Genomic DNA, 23594 nt, shown 5'->3' on the forward strand with positions numbered 1-23594 from the left:
GTGTTTGCGCGACGGCTTCCCGTTCTTCGCACCGAAAGAAGTAGATGAATATTCGCTGCGGTTTCAGCATACCAATATTGCAATATCGCAGCGGTAGAAGGATGATTCGAGATTGTTGCTATGATTTTACCAAAAAAGTGGGAAACAGCGTGGTATTTCGACTTTTAGCAACTTACTTAAAAATGCACTGGTCAGATTTAAAGTTACGTCGAGCGACATGAGCAGTGAGGCCGAGTATACCATCTTGCGACGTCGTCACACTGCGTATTGGGGTCGTCGCTTATCGTTCATATTGTCACGGACGCCGGTGGAACGTTCTATCACTGGCGAGCACACTGGGCGGAGCGCAGCCGGCCGACCCTAGCACCGAGCAGAAGAGGACGAAGTCCAGCGCGCGACAGAGGCCGAAGACAGACCGCACGGGGGCGCCGGTAGAGTGTGGCATTATTGAAGTCCAACAAAAGCCGTTGGATGGGCAATGTTGGAGACTGGTGAGAAGTCATCTGGAGTGCAAGCTTAGGAAGTGCCACGAAAGTTATTAGGACGGCTGGGCTGCGCAGTGAGGCTATAGTCTGCTCTACCCGCTTGCAGTGAACTTGGCCCTGCAAAGAAGAAGCCATATCATCGGTTTGGGGCTGCAAAACACTAGCCAGAAGACAAAGGTTACTTCACTGTCGGCGCAATACCTTTGTACAATTTCGTCTGCAGTTTGTTCTACTTCTAGCTTGTCGCTTCTGAAGGCGGGCTAAGCTATGTATAAGACCATCAAGTACACTCATCTTCGGTTCTTCTTTTCCAGTTGCGATAAACTACCCGCAGGTCCTGACACCTGTAGGCAACAGGCATGTGAGAGGTCACGGTGAGTAATTCTTTCTGAATGGTGTCGGGCTGTTTTGCTTCGTTATTAGCATTTTAATGTTGAAATTAAGATGCGCTATGGCCATGAGCTGAGAACTGGGAGTGCGCAGTGGAAAGAGGAGTCTACTTTTCTTGAAGGGTCTCTTCAATTGACCCGCACCTCAATGTTCGCAGTGCCTTAAATAGGGGGTGGAACCGGGAGCTCGTCTTTATCGATGATCGATGGTATGAGGCGTAGCGCAAACCAAGGCGACGGGCAAAAGAACGGATACAGACAACGCAGGCGCCAACTTCCGACTGAAAGTTTCCTAAACGAGAATGCGAACGTGGCGTGAGATGACTAAGACGAGCATGCGCCAAAAAAAAAACTTTAAAGAAAACAACAAGGAAAAAATGCGTAACCACCGGTTTTCGGAACTTAGGAAGGCCATCTCTCCTGAGAACAGAAAGATGGTAGGCCAGCTAACGTATTTATCTTGCAAAGCACTGATCCCCGCACCTTCTATTTCGCGAGTTAACTAAACTCTGCTTTAGGAGACGATTGACCATTTATCCAGAAAGGACACCAGCCTCACTCCTTGCAGTGCAAAGTTGATTACTGCCAGAGTATGTTTTTTATGTAAGATCCGTTGCTGGTCTGGTTGATCTATACTCGGAGTTCTTTTTAGGGCGCACAAGGACGACCCAGTAAAAGGATTCCAGCAGTATGCGCTGTGGGGCTAGCTGGTCCATTCTCGCAGTTCTTAATAGCACGCGAGGAAGACATTCCTCGTCCTTTATTGTGTCGTCTTAGTGTGCACTAAAAAGGACTCCAGTTTTCATGGTTTTTATTTGTGCTCACGAAGCCTCTCATCGAGGCACCCTCCAGACTCATCGACATACTGCTTGCCACAAGAAAGTGGAATATTGCACACGATGCCCTTCTTACATTTTACAATTTTTTTTCTGGTGGTTGATGGTGCACAGAAGCTTTTTCGGCCGCTGTTCGGCGGGAAAGTAATTTTACACAAGACACTTGTGCACAGCCCGCAGAAAAACCACAATGCAATACCATTTTTTCTTCACGCACCACATCCAAGGTATGCGAGCTCCCTTGCCGATAAAAACACTGCAGGATCGCTGACACATGGCTCACCACGCTTCCTGATATCAAGCGCTTCCAGTGTTTCTCTCAATAACTGATCTTTTGCCCTTTCAAGAACACGCGTCTTGTCGAAGTCTGGTGCACACTCATGTGCCTTACACTGAACACTAATGTGGCCGCAAAGCTGATTTCAATCTTGTACCGATGCTCATACAATAATGCAAAGTCAGATTTCCAGTCATATGATTGTTCGCAATAAGGGTAATGGGTGTGCACCTAACTTCACTTAGATCCGTGCTCTATAAAGGCTGAAGATCAGTTAACGAAAACCTTGAGGCAAATTTTTGGATTCCTCTCTTCAATTTTTGGATTCCTCTCTTCGATGAGCAGAACGGCAGAATGCTTGTGCATTATTCTTGAGCATATCGCAATTACAGAGGGGAAGGTAAAAGGTTAGATCTAAGTCTAAAAATTTCAGCCTATCGTATTTGCGATGATCTATAATCAGTTAGTTATGAAACGCGGCCAGTTTCTGTGATATAATATTCTGCATGTCATCAATGCAGAAAAATTAAAAAAAAAAACACCGGCAAACCTAGAGACCTTTGTATGAGAATCACTGTTCTAAGGGTTAAGACTTGCCACTTTAGCGCTTTGCAGGCAAAAAAATCCTTTGAAATTGAAGCAGGATCAGCAGTTAAGCATTCTCGATAATGCCACAGCAAAAGCCAGGCGTCAAATGTGTCCGACGAATATAATGGAATGGAAACTGGTAAGAGACATCTAGCGACTTTGAATAAAAATGCGTCACTGGCCACTGCAATCCTAGCAAAAGTAAAGACCAAAAATAACACTAGCTCGTACTTACAGTGATTTATTAGTTATTGCACCTCCTATCTGCTACTGTCTGCTACCAGTTGCTCGCTGTAAGCTTACTGTCCACGGGCTAAACGGTATTCATTAAGGTAATCGCTAATAGAGTAAGGAAAAACCTGAAACAACAGCGAACCAAATTGTCAGCCAATCTTTCGTAAAGCATGCTCGACCATAGACTATATTCACACTATCAATCAGGTATAGAGAATTGTGTAGAATATAACCAATTCCAATATAAAGCGTTCTCAGATTAAGAGAACGCATATGACTCAGTGAAAACCTCAGCATTCATGCAGGCTTTGCGGAATCAGTGTGTAGAAGACTGTAATATGAATATATTGGAAGATATCCGCAACCACTGCACTGCTACCATCGTCTTCCATAAAGTCAGTGATATAATTCAAATAAGAACGGGTGTCTGGCAGACACACAACATCTCACTATTGCCATTCATCGCGCGTTTAAAAGAGGTGTTCCGAGGCCTGAACACAAAACGGTTGGGGATGAGAGTTAATGTAGAATACGTATGTAGTCTGCGATTTACTGCTGACATTCCCTTGCTAGGTTACTCGCGAGATGAACTGCAAAGCTTGATCAATGAGTTAGACAGGCAGAATAGAACGGTTGGTCAAAAAATTAATATGCAGAAAACTGATCTAATGTCAACAGTCTCTCAAAGAAACAGCAGTTCACAATTGGTAGCGAGGTGCTCGAAGTGCTAAGAGAATACGCCTACTTAAGACAGGTAGAGACCACTAATGCGCACCATAAGAGAAAAATGACTAAAGGGATAACAAAGGGGTAGAGCGGATTTGACTGGTCCTCTCAGATAATGAATGGCTGTTTACCAATATCCTTGAAGAGAAAAGTATAGAACAGCTGCATCTTACCGGTACTCATATATAGGGCTGAAACGTGGAGGCTAATGAAAAGGATAGAGCTTAAGTTAAGGACAACGCATCGTGGTATGGAAACAAAAATTATAGGTGTAACGTTAAGAGACCAGAAGCGGGCCGAGTGGATGAGGGATCATACGCTGGTTGATGACATCCCAGTTGAAATCAATAGGAAGATATAGGCTAGGGAGGGTATGTAATGCGAAGTCAAGGTAACCGCTGGTCCTTAAGGGTAACGGAGTGGATTCCAAGAGAAGGGAAGCGTAGACGGGAGGGAAGAAAAATAGGTGGGTGGTTAACACGAAATTTGCGAGGTAAGGTAGCCGCAGCTGGCACAGGAAAGGTTCGATTAGAGAAATATGAGGTAGGCTTTTGTCCTAATCTGGGCGTAGTCAGGCTGATGATGACGATGACTACGCCCACTGCAGGCTAGAGGCCTCTCCCATGTCTCTTCGATTGACCCTGTTCTTTGACAGCTGCGGCCACTGTATCCCCGCAAACTTAACCTCAATCGCCCACCTAATTTTCTGCCGTCCGCTACAACGCTTGCCTTCTCTTAGAATCCACTCCGCTACCTATAAGAACCTGGGGTTATCTTGCCTTCGCATTACATGCCCTGCCCAAGCCCGTTTCTTCCCCTTGATTTACCCCACGATGTCATTAACCCTAGTTCGTTCCGGTGCCCACTAGGCCCGCTGCCGGTCTCTTAACGTTGCACCTATCTTTTTATTTTCCATAGCTCGCTGCGTTGTGCTTAACTCAAACTGAACACTCTTTGTTAGCCACCACGTTTCTGCCACATAGGTGAGAACCGGTAAGATACAGCTGTTGTATACTTTTCTCTTGACTGATATTGGTAAACTGCCATTAATGATCTGAGAGAACCGGCCATATGCGCTCCACCCCATTCATATTCTTCTAGTTATTTCCCTCTCATGATCCTGATCTGCGGTCACTACCTGCCCTAAATAGATATATTCTCTTATTACTTCCAGCCCCTTGCTACCTTTTGCGACCTGCTGTTTCCTTGCTAGGCTGTTGAACATTGGTTTTCTGCATGACAATTCTTTGCCCCACCGTTCTGCTCTCCGTGTCTAACTCATTGATCGTGTTCTGCAGTTCATGTCCTGAGTGGCTTAGCAAGTCAATGTCATCAGCGAATCGCAAATTACTTAAATATTCTCCGTTAACTCTTACCCCCAATTGTTCCCATTTCAGGCCCCGGAATATCTCCTGCTAACAGGCGGTGAATAGCATTGGCGAGATCGTGTATCCCTGCCTGACACCCGTTCTTATTTGAATTTTACTGCTTACTTTATGGAGGACTATGGTAGCTGTACAGTCGTTATAGATATCTTCCAGTATTTTCACATAACACTCTCCTACACCAACACAGCGCAATGCCTGCACCACTGCTGATGTTTGCACTGAGCCGAATAGTTCCTTGTAATCAATGAAGGCTATATGTATATAGGGGTCGGTTATATTCTCAGCGGTTCTCTATAACCTGATTGATAGGGCGAATATGGTCTATTGTCCAGCATCCTTTACGAAAGCCTGCCTTTTCATTTAGTTAATTGAAGCCTAAGGTTGTCCTGACTCTATAAGCGATTGGCTATTAAATACCCTGCATGGAATGGACAGTAGGCTGATCGGTCTGTAATTTTTCATGTCCTTGAGTTCTCGTTTCTTACGGATTAAGGTAATCTTAGCCTTCTTCCAAGCTTCTGGTACGCTCGAGGTCATAAGGGATTGCGTATACTGGGTGGCTAGTTTTTCTACCGCAATCTCCCCTCCACCCTTCAACAGATCCCCTGTTACCCGTTCCTCACCAGCTGCTTGCCCCTTTTTCTCTGCTCCTAAGGCTTTCTTTTCTTCCTCCACCTTTACTGGCAGGCTGCCCCGTTGCTGTGCGCTACTGCCTTGCTATTAGGGGCAGGTCGTACTGTTGCAGTCATTCCTGTATTCTTCCAGCCTGGTATTTACACATATTGCGGACTGCCCAAAGTCTAGTTACTAACAATGCTTGTTAGGGGCAGAACCCGTCAAAAACGTATCGTATATACTATCGTGAGCAAAACTATGAGTTCCTTCCTTCCAATTTACGACCGGTGCCAATTTGGGGAGGGGGGGGGGGTGCCACCTGACCAAGCACTTCTGCTCTGGAGACCGTTGCAGTGGACCGGCTGCCAAAACACGAAGTGCTCAAAACAGCCAAAACACAGTGGGAAAGTGTGTGGCAATAATTCTGCAGACAGCTCCGTGATCTCACCTCTGTCCTCTCCTTCCAGATGCCTTTCACGTCAATGTCCAGCTGGCCCAATGTAAGTACAAGACGGCGCATTTTGTGAACTACAGTACAAACTACACGTTGTTATTTACGCTAAGTCGTGATGCCTGAAACAAATAAACTCTTTTTGAAAAGCGAATAATGCTGCAAGCCACTCGGCACCAGGGCGCACGAAATTTAAATGTTTCGACGCAGGCCTTATCACTGTTAGGTTTTAAAGTAGTGGATTAGGTTTTTTATTTGTACTCCTATCAGTCATTTATTGGTCAACGATCTGTACTGCGCATTGTGTGCTGAATAATAAATGGATGAAAGTGGAATCATCACTCCCGCGTCGTGTGCTCCGTGCTAGTTTATGTTGATGTTTTAAGTGCGCTTTCCATAAAATGTTAGCTTTGGAAATAGGCATGTCGTCTCTTGTCTCTTATCCTTGCCCACGTTGCATTTCACTGGTGGTAAACTGTGAGACAAGCGTCGGAATTATTTGCAATACACTCTAGACTACTTGCAATGAATCTGCTTTTCACGCGGATTGCATTTGTTGCATCTGAACTGCGTAGTTACTGGACTTCCCATAATCAAATAGAAAATACAAAGTCCTGCAAAAATGGCCTTTATTTTGATAAAAATGAGCGTTGTGAGTGTCTGCTCCTCGAAAGCCAACCTCATCACGCCGCTTTCCAAGCTCTATAACAGAACTGCGTGCTCCTCGTCGGTACCCTTGCTGCGAACAAGCTGCTTAGGGACGCGATACACTAACCGCGATTGAAGCGCTCACGGCAACTGGGAGTAAGTCACCCTTCCTGTCATTCTCCAGGAGAGTGCTCGTGCTTCGCCCACAATGGCTTGTTCAATACATGCGGATGCGATGTCGACGTTGACATCCCCACCAACGAAAGCCTTCCAGGCGACATCAGATCCGGCTAGCTATGCGTTAACATCATGTTGCCGCAAAACAATATGCCTCTGATCACTTGCTCTTTGAACAACGTCATCTATTGTTCCTGAGCCCATGCAGTGAAAAAGTTAGAGAAACACAGTGCGGAAGGTGGACAGCCATTTGGACCTGTGGCGCATGTCACCAAACCAGCTGTGCCAGTGAGGCATGCCGCGTGACTTGTATTCAAACTTCCCATATTGGTGCGATTATTATTTTGCTGAACGCGCGCAGCAGTTTCGCTTTCAACGATGCCCCTCCATCACGCCAAATGTTTCTGCTGTCGCATAAAGACCTTCTCTCAGCCGGCACACACACATGTACAGGCACGCATTGATTGATCTTCTAGGCCTTGTAGCTAGTCGGTGTGTGCTTGGTCGGCTGTTATCTAAAATTCCAATGCCTCTGTTTGAATTGTTTTTTGGATCGACGCATATCTTCTGGGGGTCGTCCAGGAGTCTGGGCGACGCATTCAGGCCTTTGGTCTAGATGGAAGCGGGAGTTTTTCGGTTGAGGAGGCCAGGTATGGCGCCCCATCGTTAGCTATAACCGAATGGTGTTGCTACATTTGTTCGTTGTATCTAAGAGGCATGGTCGTTGCCCTAATGCATATTTTGACGGTAGAACAATCGTCGTTCGTAAACAACGAGAGTTCGTTGTAATTGCGGTCGTTGTAAATTGGCTGGCGTTATCGAAACTGAAACAAAACGCCAGTTACCACCAGCTATATTGCACGTCACTAAGAACCGTAACTTTTAAGACTAGCAGGCCTGAGTGGGTAGAAATGATAACCATCTTTGAGACTTGGATGCTATGCAACTTGGGCTGAGTGTGATGTTTCCCGCAAGAAACTACGAAAGCTTAGGTTCATAACGGCATTTTTGAGCAAAAAAAGTGCGGAAATGAGACGCAGCTGGAAACATTGCACTTCTTTTTCAACCATTTTTGTGTATATACCTATGTGCCTATAGTGAAGATTTTTTTGTTCCATATTTAGCCCGTGGTCAAGACAAGCTAGTGTTCGTTGCGACCAGAAACGGTAAGAAAATTTGCAGATACTCTGATCCTTTGACCTGTAATGAGGGTCGGCAAGGCGCGTTCAGAAAAAAAAAATGTTCGCTGGCGGTATAGCATTGCAAGCTACTCATTATCTTTTATTATCTTTTTGCAATTATCTTTGAGCCTTGAAATGTTTACACTATTCATTTCGAATTAACTAACGCCACAAATTTTAAAAAAATCCTCTATGCTCCTTCCATTTTGGAGACTGTTGGCTTTCGCCATGCATGTCATAAATAGCACCTCGTTTCTCTTCCCTTGTGTGATGAATAGTTTAATGAGGGCCTCCAATGTGGCAGTGTTGACGCCAAATGCGGCATTAAAAGGTTCTCCCATAGCTTCCGCCCTCACTGTTCAATCACGTTCCTATGTGGCCTTCGTGGTAATAGAGGACGTACTACGTGCGTCGCTATGGACGAGGGTGGCGGTGGTGAACGCTGGCTATGTTCGATTTCATTACACTTAAATACCTTCGAAAGCACAAGATTGAACAGCCGTTGCCGTAGCTGAGTTGTTAGAGCACGAGACGCGAAATCTTGAGGTGGTGGATTCGAATCCCACCGGTGGCATGTCGGTTTTCTTCTTCTTCTTTCTTATCAGTTACCTTGAAGTCATAAAGCAATCACACAATTATTTGTACTTCACAGCATACTTGAAAACAAAGTCTGCTATGCTCTTTGGTTTCCGCGACTGCTGGCTTCCGTGATGTATCCGATATTAAAGTATTATCCATGACAACAGACGCAGCCCCTAAGACCTTTCTGGCAGCCGCTTCCGCTGCTTAGACAGTGTCATACAACCTTTATTGAAGAGATTGTAAGCGCCGCGATTCTCAGTGTTTCTCTGAACCACGTTATACTTAGTTCTCGTGTGCAGCGAATCCAATTACGCGCAAGGAGACGTCGGAGCGGCGCGGTTGACGACAGGGTTTACACCCTGTATTTTTGCACACTGTCTCTGCCCTTGCTTCCAAGCAGGGCATGTTTCAACAGCTTTCACGTACGGCAGTTTGTGCGAGATCAATTTTTGCTCCAGCAGTTTATCCTTCATGCTTAAGGTAGCCCTACTTTGAAGCATGCGGTCGTCCAAGGTGCTGAACTCGCAGACTCGCCAGCAGCCTCAGCTCGGTAAACCATAGAGTGAAAGTTTGTGAAAGTTGCATGTCCTGAATCAAAATTCTTTGCACGTCAAGTTTTTTTCACAGGCTTGTAGAAGCGCTCAGACTTGTCAATCAGGACGTCAACGTCGTTACGCTTGTCATCTGTACCGAAATCTATACAGCGACGCACGCAATGCCAGATACTAGCTTTCATTTCGTGAGTCATCATTTCCTTGATTCAAGTTCTGCGTGGACTGTTTGGATGACATCTAGATCGAACGGATTCTTCATGATGCATCGCTGGCCTATTTTCAAGATACATAGCCTAAAACGCGCTAACAGACTGTGAAAAGTCTACAAAAGCCCGAGGCGATAATGAAGAAGGTTTATAACATTTGAGCCTCTCATGTGCCGCATAGGCAGCTATTCATTTCTTGCGCACGCTGCAGAGATACAAATAACCTCTACGAAATTCTTTCCATTTAATTTTGCGCCGTACTCGCCAGAACGTTACACCTATCATTTTTTTTTTTCCATAGCTCGCTGCGTTGTCCTTAACTTAAGCTTAACCCTCTTTGTTAGCCTCCACGTTTCTGCCCCATAGGTGAGTACCGGTAAGGCATAGCTGTTGTATACTTTTCTCTTGGAGGATATTGGTAAAATGCCATTCATGACTGAGAGAACCTGCCATATGCGCTCCACCCCATTCTTATTCTTCTAGTTATTTCCCTCTCATGATCCGGATCAGCTGTCACTACCTGCTCTAAATAGATATATTCTCTTACTACTTGCAGCATCTCGCCACCAATTGCTAACTGCTGCTCTCTTGCTAGACTGTTGAATATTACTTTGGTTTTCTGCATGTTAATTTTTAGCCCCACCGCTCTCCTCTGCCTGTTAATGACATCCTAGTCAAAATCATGAGGAAGAAGTGGGCTTGGGCGGAGCATGTAATGCGAAGGCAAGATAACCGCTGGTCCTTAAGGGTAACAGAGTGGATTCAAAGAGAAGGAAAGCGTGGCAAGGAGCGGCAGAAAGTTAGGTGGGCGGATGATACTAAGATATTTGCTGGAGTACGATGGCCGCCACTGGCGAAGGACAGGGCTAACTGGAGAGACATTGGACATGCCTTTGTGCTGTAGTGGGCGTAGTCAGGCTGATGATGATGATGATGACTCGCCAGACGACCGGAGGGCAGTCATGGGAATGCTTCTCTACAATGGATTGCCTCCGCTTCTCCTGCCATTCTCAGAGCAAAGCGCCAGAATTTCACATATATCCTAGCCAGCCAAGTACCTGTAACCCAAGTCGTGCCTAGAAGGGCAAACAGGCTAGGCGTGAAAACTTCTTATTTAAACACTTTGTTTATTAGAGGACAAACTAAAGCTACCTACGAAACATTTTCAGGGAATAAACGCGCGCTCGTTGCTACCTTGGTTGCTAATGAATATATTTTATGTTTTCTTTCCCATTTCAGAGTCCGTACCGTTCGTCTCTACATCTCCGCGAGTACATGGTAAGGCGCTTCAGAGCTACGAAAAACACAGCGGACAGTAACCTGCGTGCCCGACGTCAGAACTCAGAGCACGCGCCCTTGCCAAACCATGCCTTCACTTTGGTGGCTGTGGTAGTCTTTTCGTGTACGAAGCTTGTATTTGCAATACGCGGTGCTGGGCGTTTACAGTGAATTCCTACCAGTGAGTTTAGTTAAGGCGCGAAGCCAGAGGAAAATTTTCGGTCGCTGTTAATGACGACGGGTAATTGGTAAATGAGATATGTGTAAAACATGTAAGAAAATAAGAAGTTTCGTTTGATGTCTTGCTCCTAAATGAGGCTCCGAATTTGCCCAAGCGGCGATAACAAAAATTGCCAGTACCTATAAGAAGCAGCTAAGCAAAATAGGAATTCGAACCAAACAGATAAACTCCAAGTTTTCTTGAAGGCCCTTCTGCCAGTAAAAATGAAACTTATGACGGTGATTATTAGTGTATGGTATTTTGTTTTGTGCCGGCTGAGAGAGAGAGAGAGAAAAACTTTATTATGGCAAGTGTGTTTAGACCCCCCTTGGGTCCCTGGACCACCGCACGGTCCCACTCTACGTCGGAACGTTCATGTGGTGTTTGTCCATGACGTCGGCACCCCGAAGCACCGCAGCAAGCTGCGATGGCGGGTCCGGAGACGAGAGCACGACCTCCCAGTCCTCCCAACTTGATAACGCGGGCTGTCCATGCGGGGGAGGATCAGCAGGGCAGCCGAAAAGGATGTGGGAGAGTGTGGCGTGAGGGTCGGCTGAGGATACCAACTGCACAGTGCTTTAAATACCAAGAACTGAAAGCTCGCTTAACAAGTGCAGTAGTCAGCGATTAGAGCTCTAGCTGACATAACATGTGCGACAAACACAGGTATGCGGATACATGGTATTGGTTGCGCGGCAGCCACCTGAATTTAGTTCACGATAATGTTGAGTTTGCAAGGTATGAAGGGATAAAAGACATTCGAATAGCGGTTTCTTTGATTTAGGCAGACGGCGTTAGTTCAGCGGGCCCTGCAGCGATCCTTTTTCAAGTATGCGTTTTTTTTACCTAATGTGTTTATTGCTTCAGACGTATCATACGTTTCAATATGTTACCTTTAAGAACATGAAAGTGGACAAAAACACAACACGTTATACATACAGGGCTTCACTCCATGACGTGTAGTGCAAATTCATGGCAACTGGACGGGGTGGCAGAGCCAAGCTTGCGAAGTGGGCTTCAGCTGTTATGACAAAAAATGTTTGAAAAATTGCTGTCTCACTCTGCTAGGGTATATTAACCATAAATTGCACTGTAAAGCATTAAAATAAGAAACATCGACGCATAATTCCAGAGCACCCTCGTTACAGCTCAACGAACAAGTGACGAGCGTGGCCTGAGACCCGTGTAATGAAGACGACCGCTATATGGCACGACATTGCGTAATATTGATGAATTTTGATTTAACTGCATGAATCATGAAAGAAGAGGTAAAAGGCTCATGGGAAGCCTGACAGAGGCCTGTCCTCCTCAAAAAGCGTCAAATTTGTGTAATATAAATCTCAATCATGCAGGTTCAGCACCTGATGAAAGCAATTATACATTTTTTTTAGCTGTTGTTGAAGAAGAAGTTGAAGTTTATTTGTCGCTCTTAGTGGTACAAGTATCACTGGGAGAGAGAGGACGCAGGGAAAAAAGCTGCTTGAATGCAGCTTGAGACGCACCCTGCAAGAATATTAAAATATAAATAAACATATTCTACATAAAATTGCTTACACATAGCATCAAGTAAAAAAACATTAACTGCATACATGCACAAATCGTAGAACAGGATCACAAACGAGTATACGTACTTCAGGTTTACCCATAGCACAAGGATCGTGTTGTGTACATATTTCTTATATTTCCGATAGGACGCATTTTCCATCGCGAAGGAAAGAAATGAATGTAACAGCTTAAATTCATTGCAATTAATTCTACAAGTTTCTGAATTCCATAATTTCGCAGGCTTTCTGAGAACGACATTGCGAACTTGTAAAATTATATGTTCTGGGCTCTACTAAATGTGTTTTCAAAATTCTCCTTATTCTCATTCGTAAGGTCCCTGATATATACTGGTAATTTCTTGTCGTCACCTTGTTCTATTTTAAGGAGTTTAAGTATAAGGGTGAGTTCTGCAGAGCTTTCTCGAAAGAATATGTTTTCAATAGCTCGTACAGCACTTTTCTGCAAATTAAGTATTTTCCTTGTATTGGTCTCAGTGGTCTTGCCCATACAAGGTACGTATGTGAGAGTAACGAAAGCAGTAATATAGCTGTACTTTAAATTTTATTGGTAACAGAGTGTGTGTCTTGTTTAGAATAATAATAGATGAACTTACCGATGTAGTCAGTGAGCTCATACCACAGGAAATGTCCCTCGAATACAATGCCTAAAAATTTTACACAACATTCATGTGTTAGCCTGGATTGTTCGAACGAAAGTCTAAATTTAGCAGAAAGAACATTGTTTTCGTCCGTGAAAAGTACGTATTTCGTTTTGGAAACGTTTACTACGCGGCAGTTAGCTTTTAGCCAAACCGCAAGACCAGAAAGCCATGTGTGGGGTGTTTCTTGCAAGCTTTCCAGGCTATTGGCGACGAAAAATACGTTAGCATCGTCAGTATGGATAACAGTAGTCTTCGTGGACGGTATATACAAAATATAATTTAAATAAATTAAGAAAAGTAGCGGACCTAATATAGAGCATTATCGTACCCCAATTGTAAGGGTACCAACCTCTGATTTTGCAAGAAAAACTGGTAATGGCGCAAGAAACGGGGACATAGAAGGCATACAAAAGGCAGGACTGACTTTATTAAACTTGTTGGGCGTTCGTTTAATGATCTAACGTCAGTTTTTCTTTCAACATGAACCAACTCGCCCAAACTAGAGTTTTATATGATTTTGCATTGTTTATTTGTCTATATTGCGATCTGTGTGGCAGTTAACCATTAAATTAATCTAGCAGTGCGCCCCTAATGCCATACTGTTTTAACTTATCAAGAATGCATGCTTAACCGAGTCAAAAGCCTTCCATCTAGGCACACTACAACTGCTTAATTTCTTTTCGATGTTTAAGACTAATTTTTATTTCTTTGTAATTAAAGCAGACTTTTTTATTTTATTTTTTTTAATTAAGTACTGCTGTTTCGCTATAATATTATATTAGGTAAGGTAATCAGAAAAGCTATTCTTGACAACATACTCCGCCACTTCTGCAACGTCTGATAATACAGAAATCGGTCTATAGTTGCAGAAGTCGTTCACGTCTTCTTCACTGTGAATGACGGTTACAGGGGCTAGTTTCATTTATGATGGAAATTGTTCACTAATTAACATTAGACCGCAAACCGGGGCCATTGGTTCACAAATGACATCTGCTATAAATTTGACTGCTTGCTATTGAAACCCGTCAATTCCAGGACCACTATTACTACGTAGGTAGTTATTCATAGCTCTTACTTCCTTTGCATTGCAAGGTGTTAGACAGATCTGGGGAAACGCCTGGTTATACAAGTTTAAGGACCTGCGCAATCGACGTATGTTATAGTAGTGCCAACACTGAGAAACCAATTATGAATTAGTCTGCCAGTGCTTCTACTATATATCAGCGAAGTCTTAGAAGTTCTACTTTTCTGGACTCGGATGTCATTCAATAATTTCCAAGCTTGTTTCGAGCTTGAAAAGAATGACAACTTTACATAATACCGTGCCCTCGACTTTTTAATATCTACATTTACCCTATTCCTAAATTTCTCATGCGTGCGGAATAATTCTATATCCTCTGTGCTAACACTGTGCCAAGAGACTTTTTTTTTCATTTATTCTCTCATACAAGGCCTGTGCAATCCATGGTTTTCTTCGTATTTATTTAATAAGCAGCAAGACGTGCATGAGTCCCCTTAAAGAAAAGCAGCGATCAAGTGTGCAATGTGCAAGATCACGAAATTTGCGTAAACTGTTCTCATCCATGATCCTGATTATCCTTTCCATCTGAATCATTTAAATGGTGTTATTTTATACGAAAGGTGGGCATATGGTCGCTAATGCCAACCGTTATAACACTTTAGATCGTACTGTGCAAAGTGGAATTGCTGACGCACGCATCAATGCCATTCGATTTTTATAGTGTCAACCTAGTCAGTGATAAAATCAAGTTTACAAATTCGTAACTATGAAATATATTAAGGTTGTTTTCGCAACACACCGTAGTCAGCGAAAAAATCACGTTTACACATTCGTAGCAGTGAAACATATTAGGCGTGTTTTTGGAATAGATAATCGATCACATGCAAGTTGATAACACCAAGGACAAAGGTTTCAAATTGTTACTTGATACATGAAATAGAGTTTGTTCAAGATGCCTGCAAAAGTCGCGACTAGTAATTGCCTTGGGACGATGCACACCAATTACGAGAGTATTACTTATGCGCACTGCCAGGATTTCTGTGTCGCTGTTCATTAAGTTCCGATATTGTGTAATGAGCCTTGTCTCTATATAAACTGATACTCCTCCTCCGCTCCTGTCACTGCGAGTTAGGGATACTCTAGAGTAATTAGTAATTTCGATCACATTGCAATCATTTCCGAACCAATTTTCCAAAAAAAAGTAAGGCATCAAATGTTTTGTTTAACTGATCAAGAAATGCACACACACTTCTTCAATCTTTCGATGTCTTCAATAAACTTGTTGGGCGTTCGTTTAATGCGTTCGTCAGGGCATTCGTCAGTATAAGGTCACGGTGGATGGCTTAACCGTACACCAGTTATCCTTTAAGTGTCTTTCAAAGGCTGCTACCGAATCGTTTTAGGGTCACTCTCAGTATCCATGTTTAACGGTCATCTCTTGGCTTCCTGCGAACAAAGAAAGATTTTGCCGCCTGTCGGCCACGTAAATTTGTACCCCATATGTCCTGCTTTGCCACGTGTGAGCCAATGTAGACGCTTGTTCTGTGCCGTCAAGTTTTCATAGTATTAGATTTGAGGATAACTTTCTATTACGCCTTTCCCTTCAGAGAGCCAAAGATCCCTTCTGCTCTGGTTAAAGAAGCGAATGATTATGGGAGAGGAAGACGTGAAGACCGGAAAATATTCTTCTCTCTTCACCTAAACGTTTTATGCGCAGTTGATAAAAACATGAAAGCGGCATCGCAGCTTATGACCAAGAAGTTGTCCTCCTGTATTACTTAATAGATTATTGTGGCCCGGCCGTAGACGTTATATAATCGGGCAGCATCCACACCATGCCGTCGTAGGACGATTGATGTCGCGGAGCGCATTTTCTACCTTATTTTTTCTGAAAGATGCGAGAGAAGTCGCCTTTTTTTAATACATTTGCGCAGTGACAGCGTGTACACTTCAGCAACACAATCTATAGAGGTTGCTCGCCGACTCGATCCCGATCCAGTTCTTGAAATAATAAATAATTATGTTACGGACGTTATTCTCTCACTTATCTCCGCTTATTCAGCCTGTAGTGATCGACCAGAGCGCTAAACAATAATTAAACAGACACTTTATGATCTTTCTCATGATTGTGCTCATTATGCTTCCAATTTTATGTATTCGCAATAAACAGTTGTGGAAACAGACACCGGAAGCTTCGTCGTCAAAACTGTTCAGGGTAAGTAAGTGATTCTTTATTTATTCTAGTCAGCCATTTCTTGTCCCCTGTGTCTGCTGATTTCAATTCAACGGCTATGCAAACAGCCCCAGCAGCTGTTCTAGGTGGCCGAATTGGCACCTACAACTTCGGGTTGGGGTCTGAGACAGTTTCTTACCGCGCGCTGGATTTGTCCTGCGGGTTCTTGATTCCCTTGTGACAAACCACTGTAGATACCCGGCACTTCCACGTGGGTCATTACACGCGAAAACGTCCCAGGCCGCAAAAGTGACCCCCATCAATTGTTTTTTTCTTAAACTGGGCTAGTTGTGGATTATGTGAATATTTTCCACCAAGTACTTTTCTCGAAAAAAAATTTTTGCTGACGTGAGCGCTATTTGAAGTTTGGGCGAAGAAGAAAAAGTTTGTTGGAGTTGAAAATTTTTTAATCAAATAAGAAACAGGATGCAATAATAAATATTATTTTAGAATACTTCACCTGCGTTCTTCTTTAATGTGATTGTATTAATGAAGCCATGCAAGAAATTCCCGCGCTATTTTTTTGTCGATAAAAAAGCATTTTCAGAAATTTTTTACATCGTCCTTCAAATTTCAGCCTCAGTAATTTTTTCTTGCTTTCGCCTGTTGCGATAGCTTATGCAAAAACAAATTGAGAATGGTAAACTAAATACTTGTTAAAAAAGTTGGTTCCAAAGTTTGCAAAAAGTGACTTTTCTTGAGAATTAGACCTAAATTAAGGATCGAGGTCCTCCAGATAAATATACGTGAGATGGCTCAAAATGCATGCAAACTTGGATACCTGGAACCTAGAAACTTTAATTGGAATAATTGTAGTTTAACGCCAGAAAAAAAGATTGAAGACCGCAGTCAGCCTACTCAGATACTTCCGAACATGTTCAGTGCAGAACACGAACATTAAGTGCACTTTGTTGTTTGCATCGACTGCGAACTCCAACAATTTCTAGCACCATATTGCTTGCACTGGTTCAAGAACTGTGTTCCTATCACACCTTGTGCAAAGGAGTTCGTATTGAGCACAATAATATATGTTCTGCGGTGAAGACACTTCGGTAGTATCTGAGGAGGCCGAGTGCGGACTTGCAATTTTTTTCTCTCGTCAAACTCAATTTGGTCCAATTGAAATTCCTAAATTTCTAGCATGAGCACTCTCACGTATCTTTATGTGGAGGGCTTTTATTCTTAATTTAGGTCTGAATCTAAAAAAAAGTCGCTTGCTTGGAACATTGCACGCAATTATTATGAAACAGATCCTGTTTAACAATCTTAGTTTATTTTAACACAAGTTACAAGAGCAGGTGAAGGTAGGAGAAAATTACTGTGGCTGAAATGTTAACTAGCTTTACGTAAAAAAAAATCTTAAAACGGCGCATTTCCTGCTTTTTTACTAAACCAAGAAAACACGGAAAATTCATGCATGGCTTCATTACCAAATCAGATTAAGGGACGACCCAAGGACGACCTAACTAAGGGACAACTAAGGGACGACTGTAAAATAACATTTATTATCGTGCTCTGTTTCACATGTGATTTTAATATTTCCAACTGCATTAAACTTTTGCTTCTTTGCGGAAACATCAATGAGCCTTCACGGGAGCAATTTTTTTTTTCCAGAAAAATGCTTCATTGAAAATCTATTCACCTAATCACCAATTAGCCGAATTTTTTAAAGAGAATCGGCGGTGTTCGCTTTTGCAGTCTGGGACGCTTCGCGTGATATCATCCGGGTATGAATCGATGCCACGAGACCAACGTTGAGGTAATCGCAGGCTCCATTGTGGCGTGAGCCATGCGCAAGGCCTTCTTGCAACGCGCTGGTTTGCATGGAATAATTGTTTTGTGTTTGCGAAGGGAATTGAAACTCTTGTCTCATGGAAACTTTTGCGTAAATCAGGATCCGGTTTGAATCCGTTCCACTGCATCGGCGGTGCCGCTTTTACGCAGGCTTTTAGAGGTTTCAGGCACATTCGATACTCCGAAAACTCATTCACAAGCACGTGAAGTGCAAAGTGCAGTGTCCGGCCATATGAAAGAAAAGTGCATATCTAAAAACGATAAAAGACTGCATCCACTGGCGAGCTGTTAGGCGAAGTAGATGAAAGACGTTGAACGGTGTTCACCTTATCGTCTAATCTGTGTACTGTGCGCCAATATCTTTACGCCAAATGATGTTAACAAAATGCTTCCGTTTTGTGTATGAGAACTTCCACAGTGAAAAATAAAACGATAAAATAGCGTAACAAAAGTATGACGAACGATATGTGAGCGAGCTCGCCCATGAAAAGGCGAGCTTGGCTATGAGCGCAGCACATTTCAAGGCACCGTGCCGCGATGCAGCGCCGGCCCAGAGTATCCTGTAAGCTTATGTGCTTCTTTTTCCCTTCCCAGTCATCGGTGCGTTGATCCGTCCTCAGTTGAAGGTACATGTAAGCGAAGTCGCCCTTGAAAAGAAGAGCTTTGCCATGTGTGGGTAGAGAGCATGCAGGTAGATGGTTTTCTTGCAAGCTAAAAGTAAACGTGGGAGGGGGAAGCCACAGGGAGCTTGTCAAATTTTCTAGAGGAGTAGATGTCTAACAACGTTGAAATTTGGGCTTGTTGGTTCATACTTCGGAGCAATAGCGCAGTGTCTACGTATGGCTAAGTATGGGGGAAAAATAAAACAGAACACATCTGTGGGCCGCCGCGGTGGCTCAGTGGTTACGGCGCTCGGCTGCTAACCCGAAAGACGCGGGTTCGATCCCCGCAGCGGCGATCTCGTGAAAAGGCCCGTGAACTGTGCGATGTCTGTGCACGTAAAAGAACCCCAGTTGGTCGCAATTTCAGGTGCCCTTCACTACGGCGTCCCTCATAGCCTGATTCGCTTTGGGACGTTAAACGCCCATAAACAATAATCCATGAACACGTCAGTGAAAAATTCTTTGCTGGCAAATCACCTTAACGCTCCAACTTCCGTGTTATACGCTCGTAACAGTTACACATGGAGATAAGTCCTCTTGTCGAAACGATGACAAGCTCTCCGAGGCTTCTGCCTCCCTTGTTCCCGTCCTTAGTTGGCGCTATGTACACTTTTTATTGATTATTTGTATGAAGTTGCACACCGAGATCGGTTCACTCTGGCATTCTATAAAAATCACAGGACTATCGCGAGTGCATAACTTGAAACTAAGCGTTGATGATGGCGTGACAACAAAGAATTTCTCGCAGAAGTGTTTTGTTTTCCTTTCTCGAAAGTTAGACAGACGGAGGCGAATCCAGAATTGCAGATATTGCAGTGTTGCAGTGAAATGGGTTTCGAACAAACAAACGCTCAAGCCACCAGCGCACACGTTACCTCAAGCCCCACTCCCTCTGCTGTTTCCCTCTCTCCCTCCCTACAGGGAGACTTTCCCCTCTCAACTTTCCCTCCCGTCGACTCCACCCTCTTCCCTACTCCACTTTCCACTTATCTCTTAAATCTCGACTTTTCCACCCACCAACGAATGGAGGCGGCGCTGCAGGTGTGCAGTGAAATTCCGAGCTGGGTTGGTGGGATTTGAACCAAGCACCTCTCGCACCCAAATCGGATGCGGCCATCCGTCGCCTAAAACATCCTTGCCCTTTCCTCTATCAAACTCCTCTCCTCTAAGAGTGGAGAGGGGAATTTCCCCGTCTCAACGTTTCCACCCGTCACCTCCCTTTCTCTCTCTGTCTCTTCTATGCTACTTTCTGTCTCCGTCCTGTACCTTTAAAGTGGGGAGAGGATTTTCCTCCCTCCACCCTGCCACTTTTTAATCTAAGGAGGCGGCGCTGCTGAGGCCGATTACAACGACAACGGCGCGAAAGTGAGGGACAACTAATAAAAGCTAACGCTCTAAAATTTATAACGTTAAAGGAGGCTCCGCGAAAAGAGAGGGAGAGAAGCTCTTTAATTTAAAAAAAATTGCCGGCATTTAAATCCGCTGACTTGCAACTCTGCGTGAGGCAGACAGCGTGCTCACGGCGGTGCATCAGCATTCCGGAACCACGTGCGAATTTATAACGAAGGGCTTAGTGAAATCCACCCCTCTTTGGCGCCCAATGCCAACAGTCTCTGGTAGGATAGGGATGTACAGTCGCGGGAAAAAATACGCGGCCCACGGCTCCGGCGCAAGGAGCGGCTGTCGGGCCGCATCGCGGCGCTGCTGTCTCCGTCACGCTCTTGCTGCGAGGATGCATCGGGTGACGATAAAACTTCGCCTCACTCTGCTTTGGGTACGTCACACGACTGATGAACTTTAAGCGCACCATTCAGCTGTTTCGCGGCTGACGGTCAGTACGAAGGAGCGCGTCACCACTTTGCCTCGTTTGCCGCGCGGCCGTACTGAAGGGGAGTGCGTGCGGTTCTCCGTTGCCGCATCGATACTGCTTCGCTCTCGGATGTACTGCGTGCCCATGAATGGCGAGCCTTGGTGCATGGGCATTGGGGCGCTCAAGAAATAGGGCGGAAGAAGGTATTGTCGCGTCAAGACCCCCGTCTGTGAACTCGCTTAAGCCCTGTTTTGTTCCTGGTCGTGTATTAGTTCTATTACAGCCGGAGCGTGCTTTTATTTTTTGTAACTTTGAACACACGATTTTAAAGGAACGAGCGCTTAGCTTACAGCTATTAATAAGGGCTAGCCACACACTACTGCGCACTAATTTCAATGTGTATTTTGTGCTGGATCACGTGCAGAAAAGCGAGTCTGACATACTATTTGTGAATTAACATTAAATGGTTTTGCTGCTTTCTCGGCAATCCCCGCAACTAACGACGGTGATTCATGCCAGAAACCATCACCATAGTCAGCCTGACTATGCCCACTGTACAACAAATGTCCCTTCTATGATTCTCCATTTACCCGGTCTTGTGCCAGCTCCGGCACTTTGTATCTATAAACCTCCAAAACTGATCCGCCCAACAAAAATTTTGCCATCGTGAGAGAAATATTGTCGGCTATAAAGCGCTCTCTGATTGTAGCAGGAAGTGATGGTCGCAGGAGTCCTTGACGAAGGACTGCTCTGACGTTTCTCACGACTTGACGCACTTTGTCATTAACACTTACGCACTCACTCACTTGAAAGGGGTACCAACCGCCCAAGCGCCGGGCACTGGAGCGTGGCGTACACGGACGCGAGACGCGCATAAATATGGAATGCGAACAGAACTCGGACACTTTGCAGCAGCATGCGCCGCGCGCTCTGCCGAATGCCCGCCTGCCATAGCTGGTCTCCACATAAGGAAAACGAGATATTCGAAGAATCGATTAATGGGCGAGTTGGCACATGACTAGATGATACAAAGCGCAAAAGGGACAGGACGAACGAAAAAACAACACTGACAAGGCACGGATATTCGAGCAGGCGCGGGCGCGGCGCCGAAAGTCACACGCAGCTCAGCCATGATCAGTCGTGCAACAACTGAACGCCGCACTTGAAATTTATCAGCCATGTGACGTGCCCAGGAGATCTGCGGGCGAAGTCTTGTCGTCACTCTCTGCACCCTCGCAGCGAGTGACCGACGAAGATTGCAGCGCTGCGGTGTGGCCCCGCAGCCGCTCCTGGCGCCGGAGCCGTGGGCCGTGTATTTTTGACCGCTCTGTACATACAACGAAGTAGGCCAAATGCTTCCAGAAGGCACATTTGGACTTTGGTGTGCCTTCTCACTAAGCTGCAGCTGTGATTATGGCTGCGCCCACATGGGCGAATTTCAAAATCTGAATAGGTTGGTTTTCAGAATTTTTTCGTTGAGCGAAGTTATTGTTTTTTTCAGGTCATCGTGTAATTAATTCACCCTCTGGCCATGTCGTGACATATCCGCATTTGTCGTGCAGGTACGAAGGCTACGTACACCATCTACCGCCAACAGGGTGAGTTCTCGTAAGTCCTTGTGTTTAAATGCTGTGGAACGCAGATGTTTGCGCCAGTGGTGTCGGTCGATGTTAGAAAATTTCGCGGTGTGAAATAAGCGGGAACGCAGAGATGCTACAACCACTATCTATTGGATGAGCACTGCAGTTCCAAGTGAAATTTTATTGCAAGAACCAATCCGCGAATGGCACTTGGAAATCAGTGGCAGTATTAAAAAATGCCATTTGATTATAATGCAGTTATAGTGACGGTGTGTTGAAGTATCGACTGCCTACTTTTCAGATATAAAACACCTCCATAGTCGCGCTTTCCATGTCGTCGTCTCTGCGCTCAAAAAACTTGTTTTCGAAAGATAGCCTGTGTTTTCACTCTCAAAAATGAACAGTAATATGTCCGCCCTTGACTTTTTTGACGAGATTTAAGGTCTCCCTAGCACTCTCATTAAAAGAATGACCGCTGTTCCCGATTTCACCCACAAAGCACGCTCACACTGCGCAGACCCACAAGCACGAACGCACAAGGGAGCTCATGTATAATTGGAAGCGAGTAGTTTTGCCCTGAATCATCCGCTTGCTAATGTTGCATTTATTGTTACAGGACAACCTCGGCGCCTACCTGAAGACAGCAAGCAACTGAGCATTCATAAATTTGGAGGTGAGGAAACGAATCGTGCAGTAATTGCTTGAATAGATACAGTTCCGCGTCTTTTCGAAGTATCAGAAAGGGTTGCAAACGTCCACTGGAAACGGTTTCCGTCATTGCGGTGAATTTTGGAAGGAAGCGCAGTGATAAGGCGAGCCAGCGCTGGTGACCTTTTGCACCTCCGGTGGTGCAGAAACAACCGTTAGTGGGGGCAGTGATTTATCAGGCAAGGCTCAGAACAACACGTTGCGGCGCCGCTAGCGCATGGAGGCACCGACGAAGTGAGCTGTTTTCTAAGTGTGGCGGAAACGCGCACCCAGGAAACACTGCCCATTTAGCGGGCAACTGCCCAACAGCCGTGTATCTGGTCGCATGAGTAAAAGATGAAAAGATTAACTCTGGCTGTTTGTAACGCAAGTTTCAAGTGCCCACAGAATCGTCTGTACCGATGGCGACGATGAGTTGGCAATCGGACAGTATGCTTTGCGTGGAGGTGCGCTCGTTCCGTAAGGAAGCGAGCCTAGATCAAGCAGTATCTGCACAACGGGTTTGAGCGTTTGATGGTTGTGATGGTGAGACTAAAAATGAAATAGACTTCATACTGTGCGCTCAACCTGGCATCGTAGAGGGTGTGTAGGTCCTCGGAAAGGTCCGTTGTAGCGACCCCAGAATGTTAAGGTCTCTCATTAGCTTAGATTTGAAAAGGGAGAGCAGGAAATTAGTGAAGCGGAAGTCTATTAACGAGTCAGCATTAAGAGGGAAAGTAGAGGAATGCAGAATTTTGCTGCAGAA

General features: G+C 44.7%; 1 protein-coding gene across 1 annotated transcript in view; it reads left to right on the forward strand.

Moving 5' to 3' along the window:
• Positions 1-23594, forward strand: part of LOC149367981 (uncharacterized) — a 139429-nt gene that overhangs the window by 111972 nt on the left and 3863 nt on the right. Inside the window, exons 5-11 of the mRNA XM_089568793.1 lie at positions 800-859; positions 6006-6038; positions 7939-7980; positions 10577-10615; positions 16233-16277; positions 22124-22159; positions 22758-22814. Coding sequence (XP_089424919.1) covers positions 800-859; positions 6006-6038; positions 7939-7980; positions 10577-10615; positions 16233-16277; positions 22124-22159; positions 22758-22814 — 312 coding nt within the window. The remainder of the gene's footprint in view (positions 1-799; positions 860-6005; positions 6039-7938; positions 7981-10576; positions 10616-16232; positions 16278-22123; positions 22160-22757; positions 22815-23594) is intronic.

Source organism: Amblyomma mixtum, chromosome 1 (genome assembly GCF_055824585.1).
Source record: "Amblyomma mixtum isolate Tamu chromosome 1, ASM5582458v1, whole genome shotgun sequence".
Classification (NCBI taxonomy): domain Eukaryota; kingdom Metazoa; phylum Arthropoda; class Arachnida; order Ixodida; family Ixodidae; genus Amblyomma; species Amblyomma mixtum.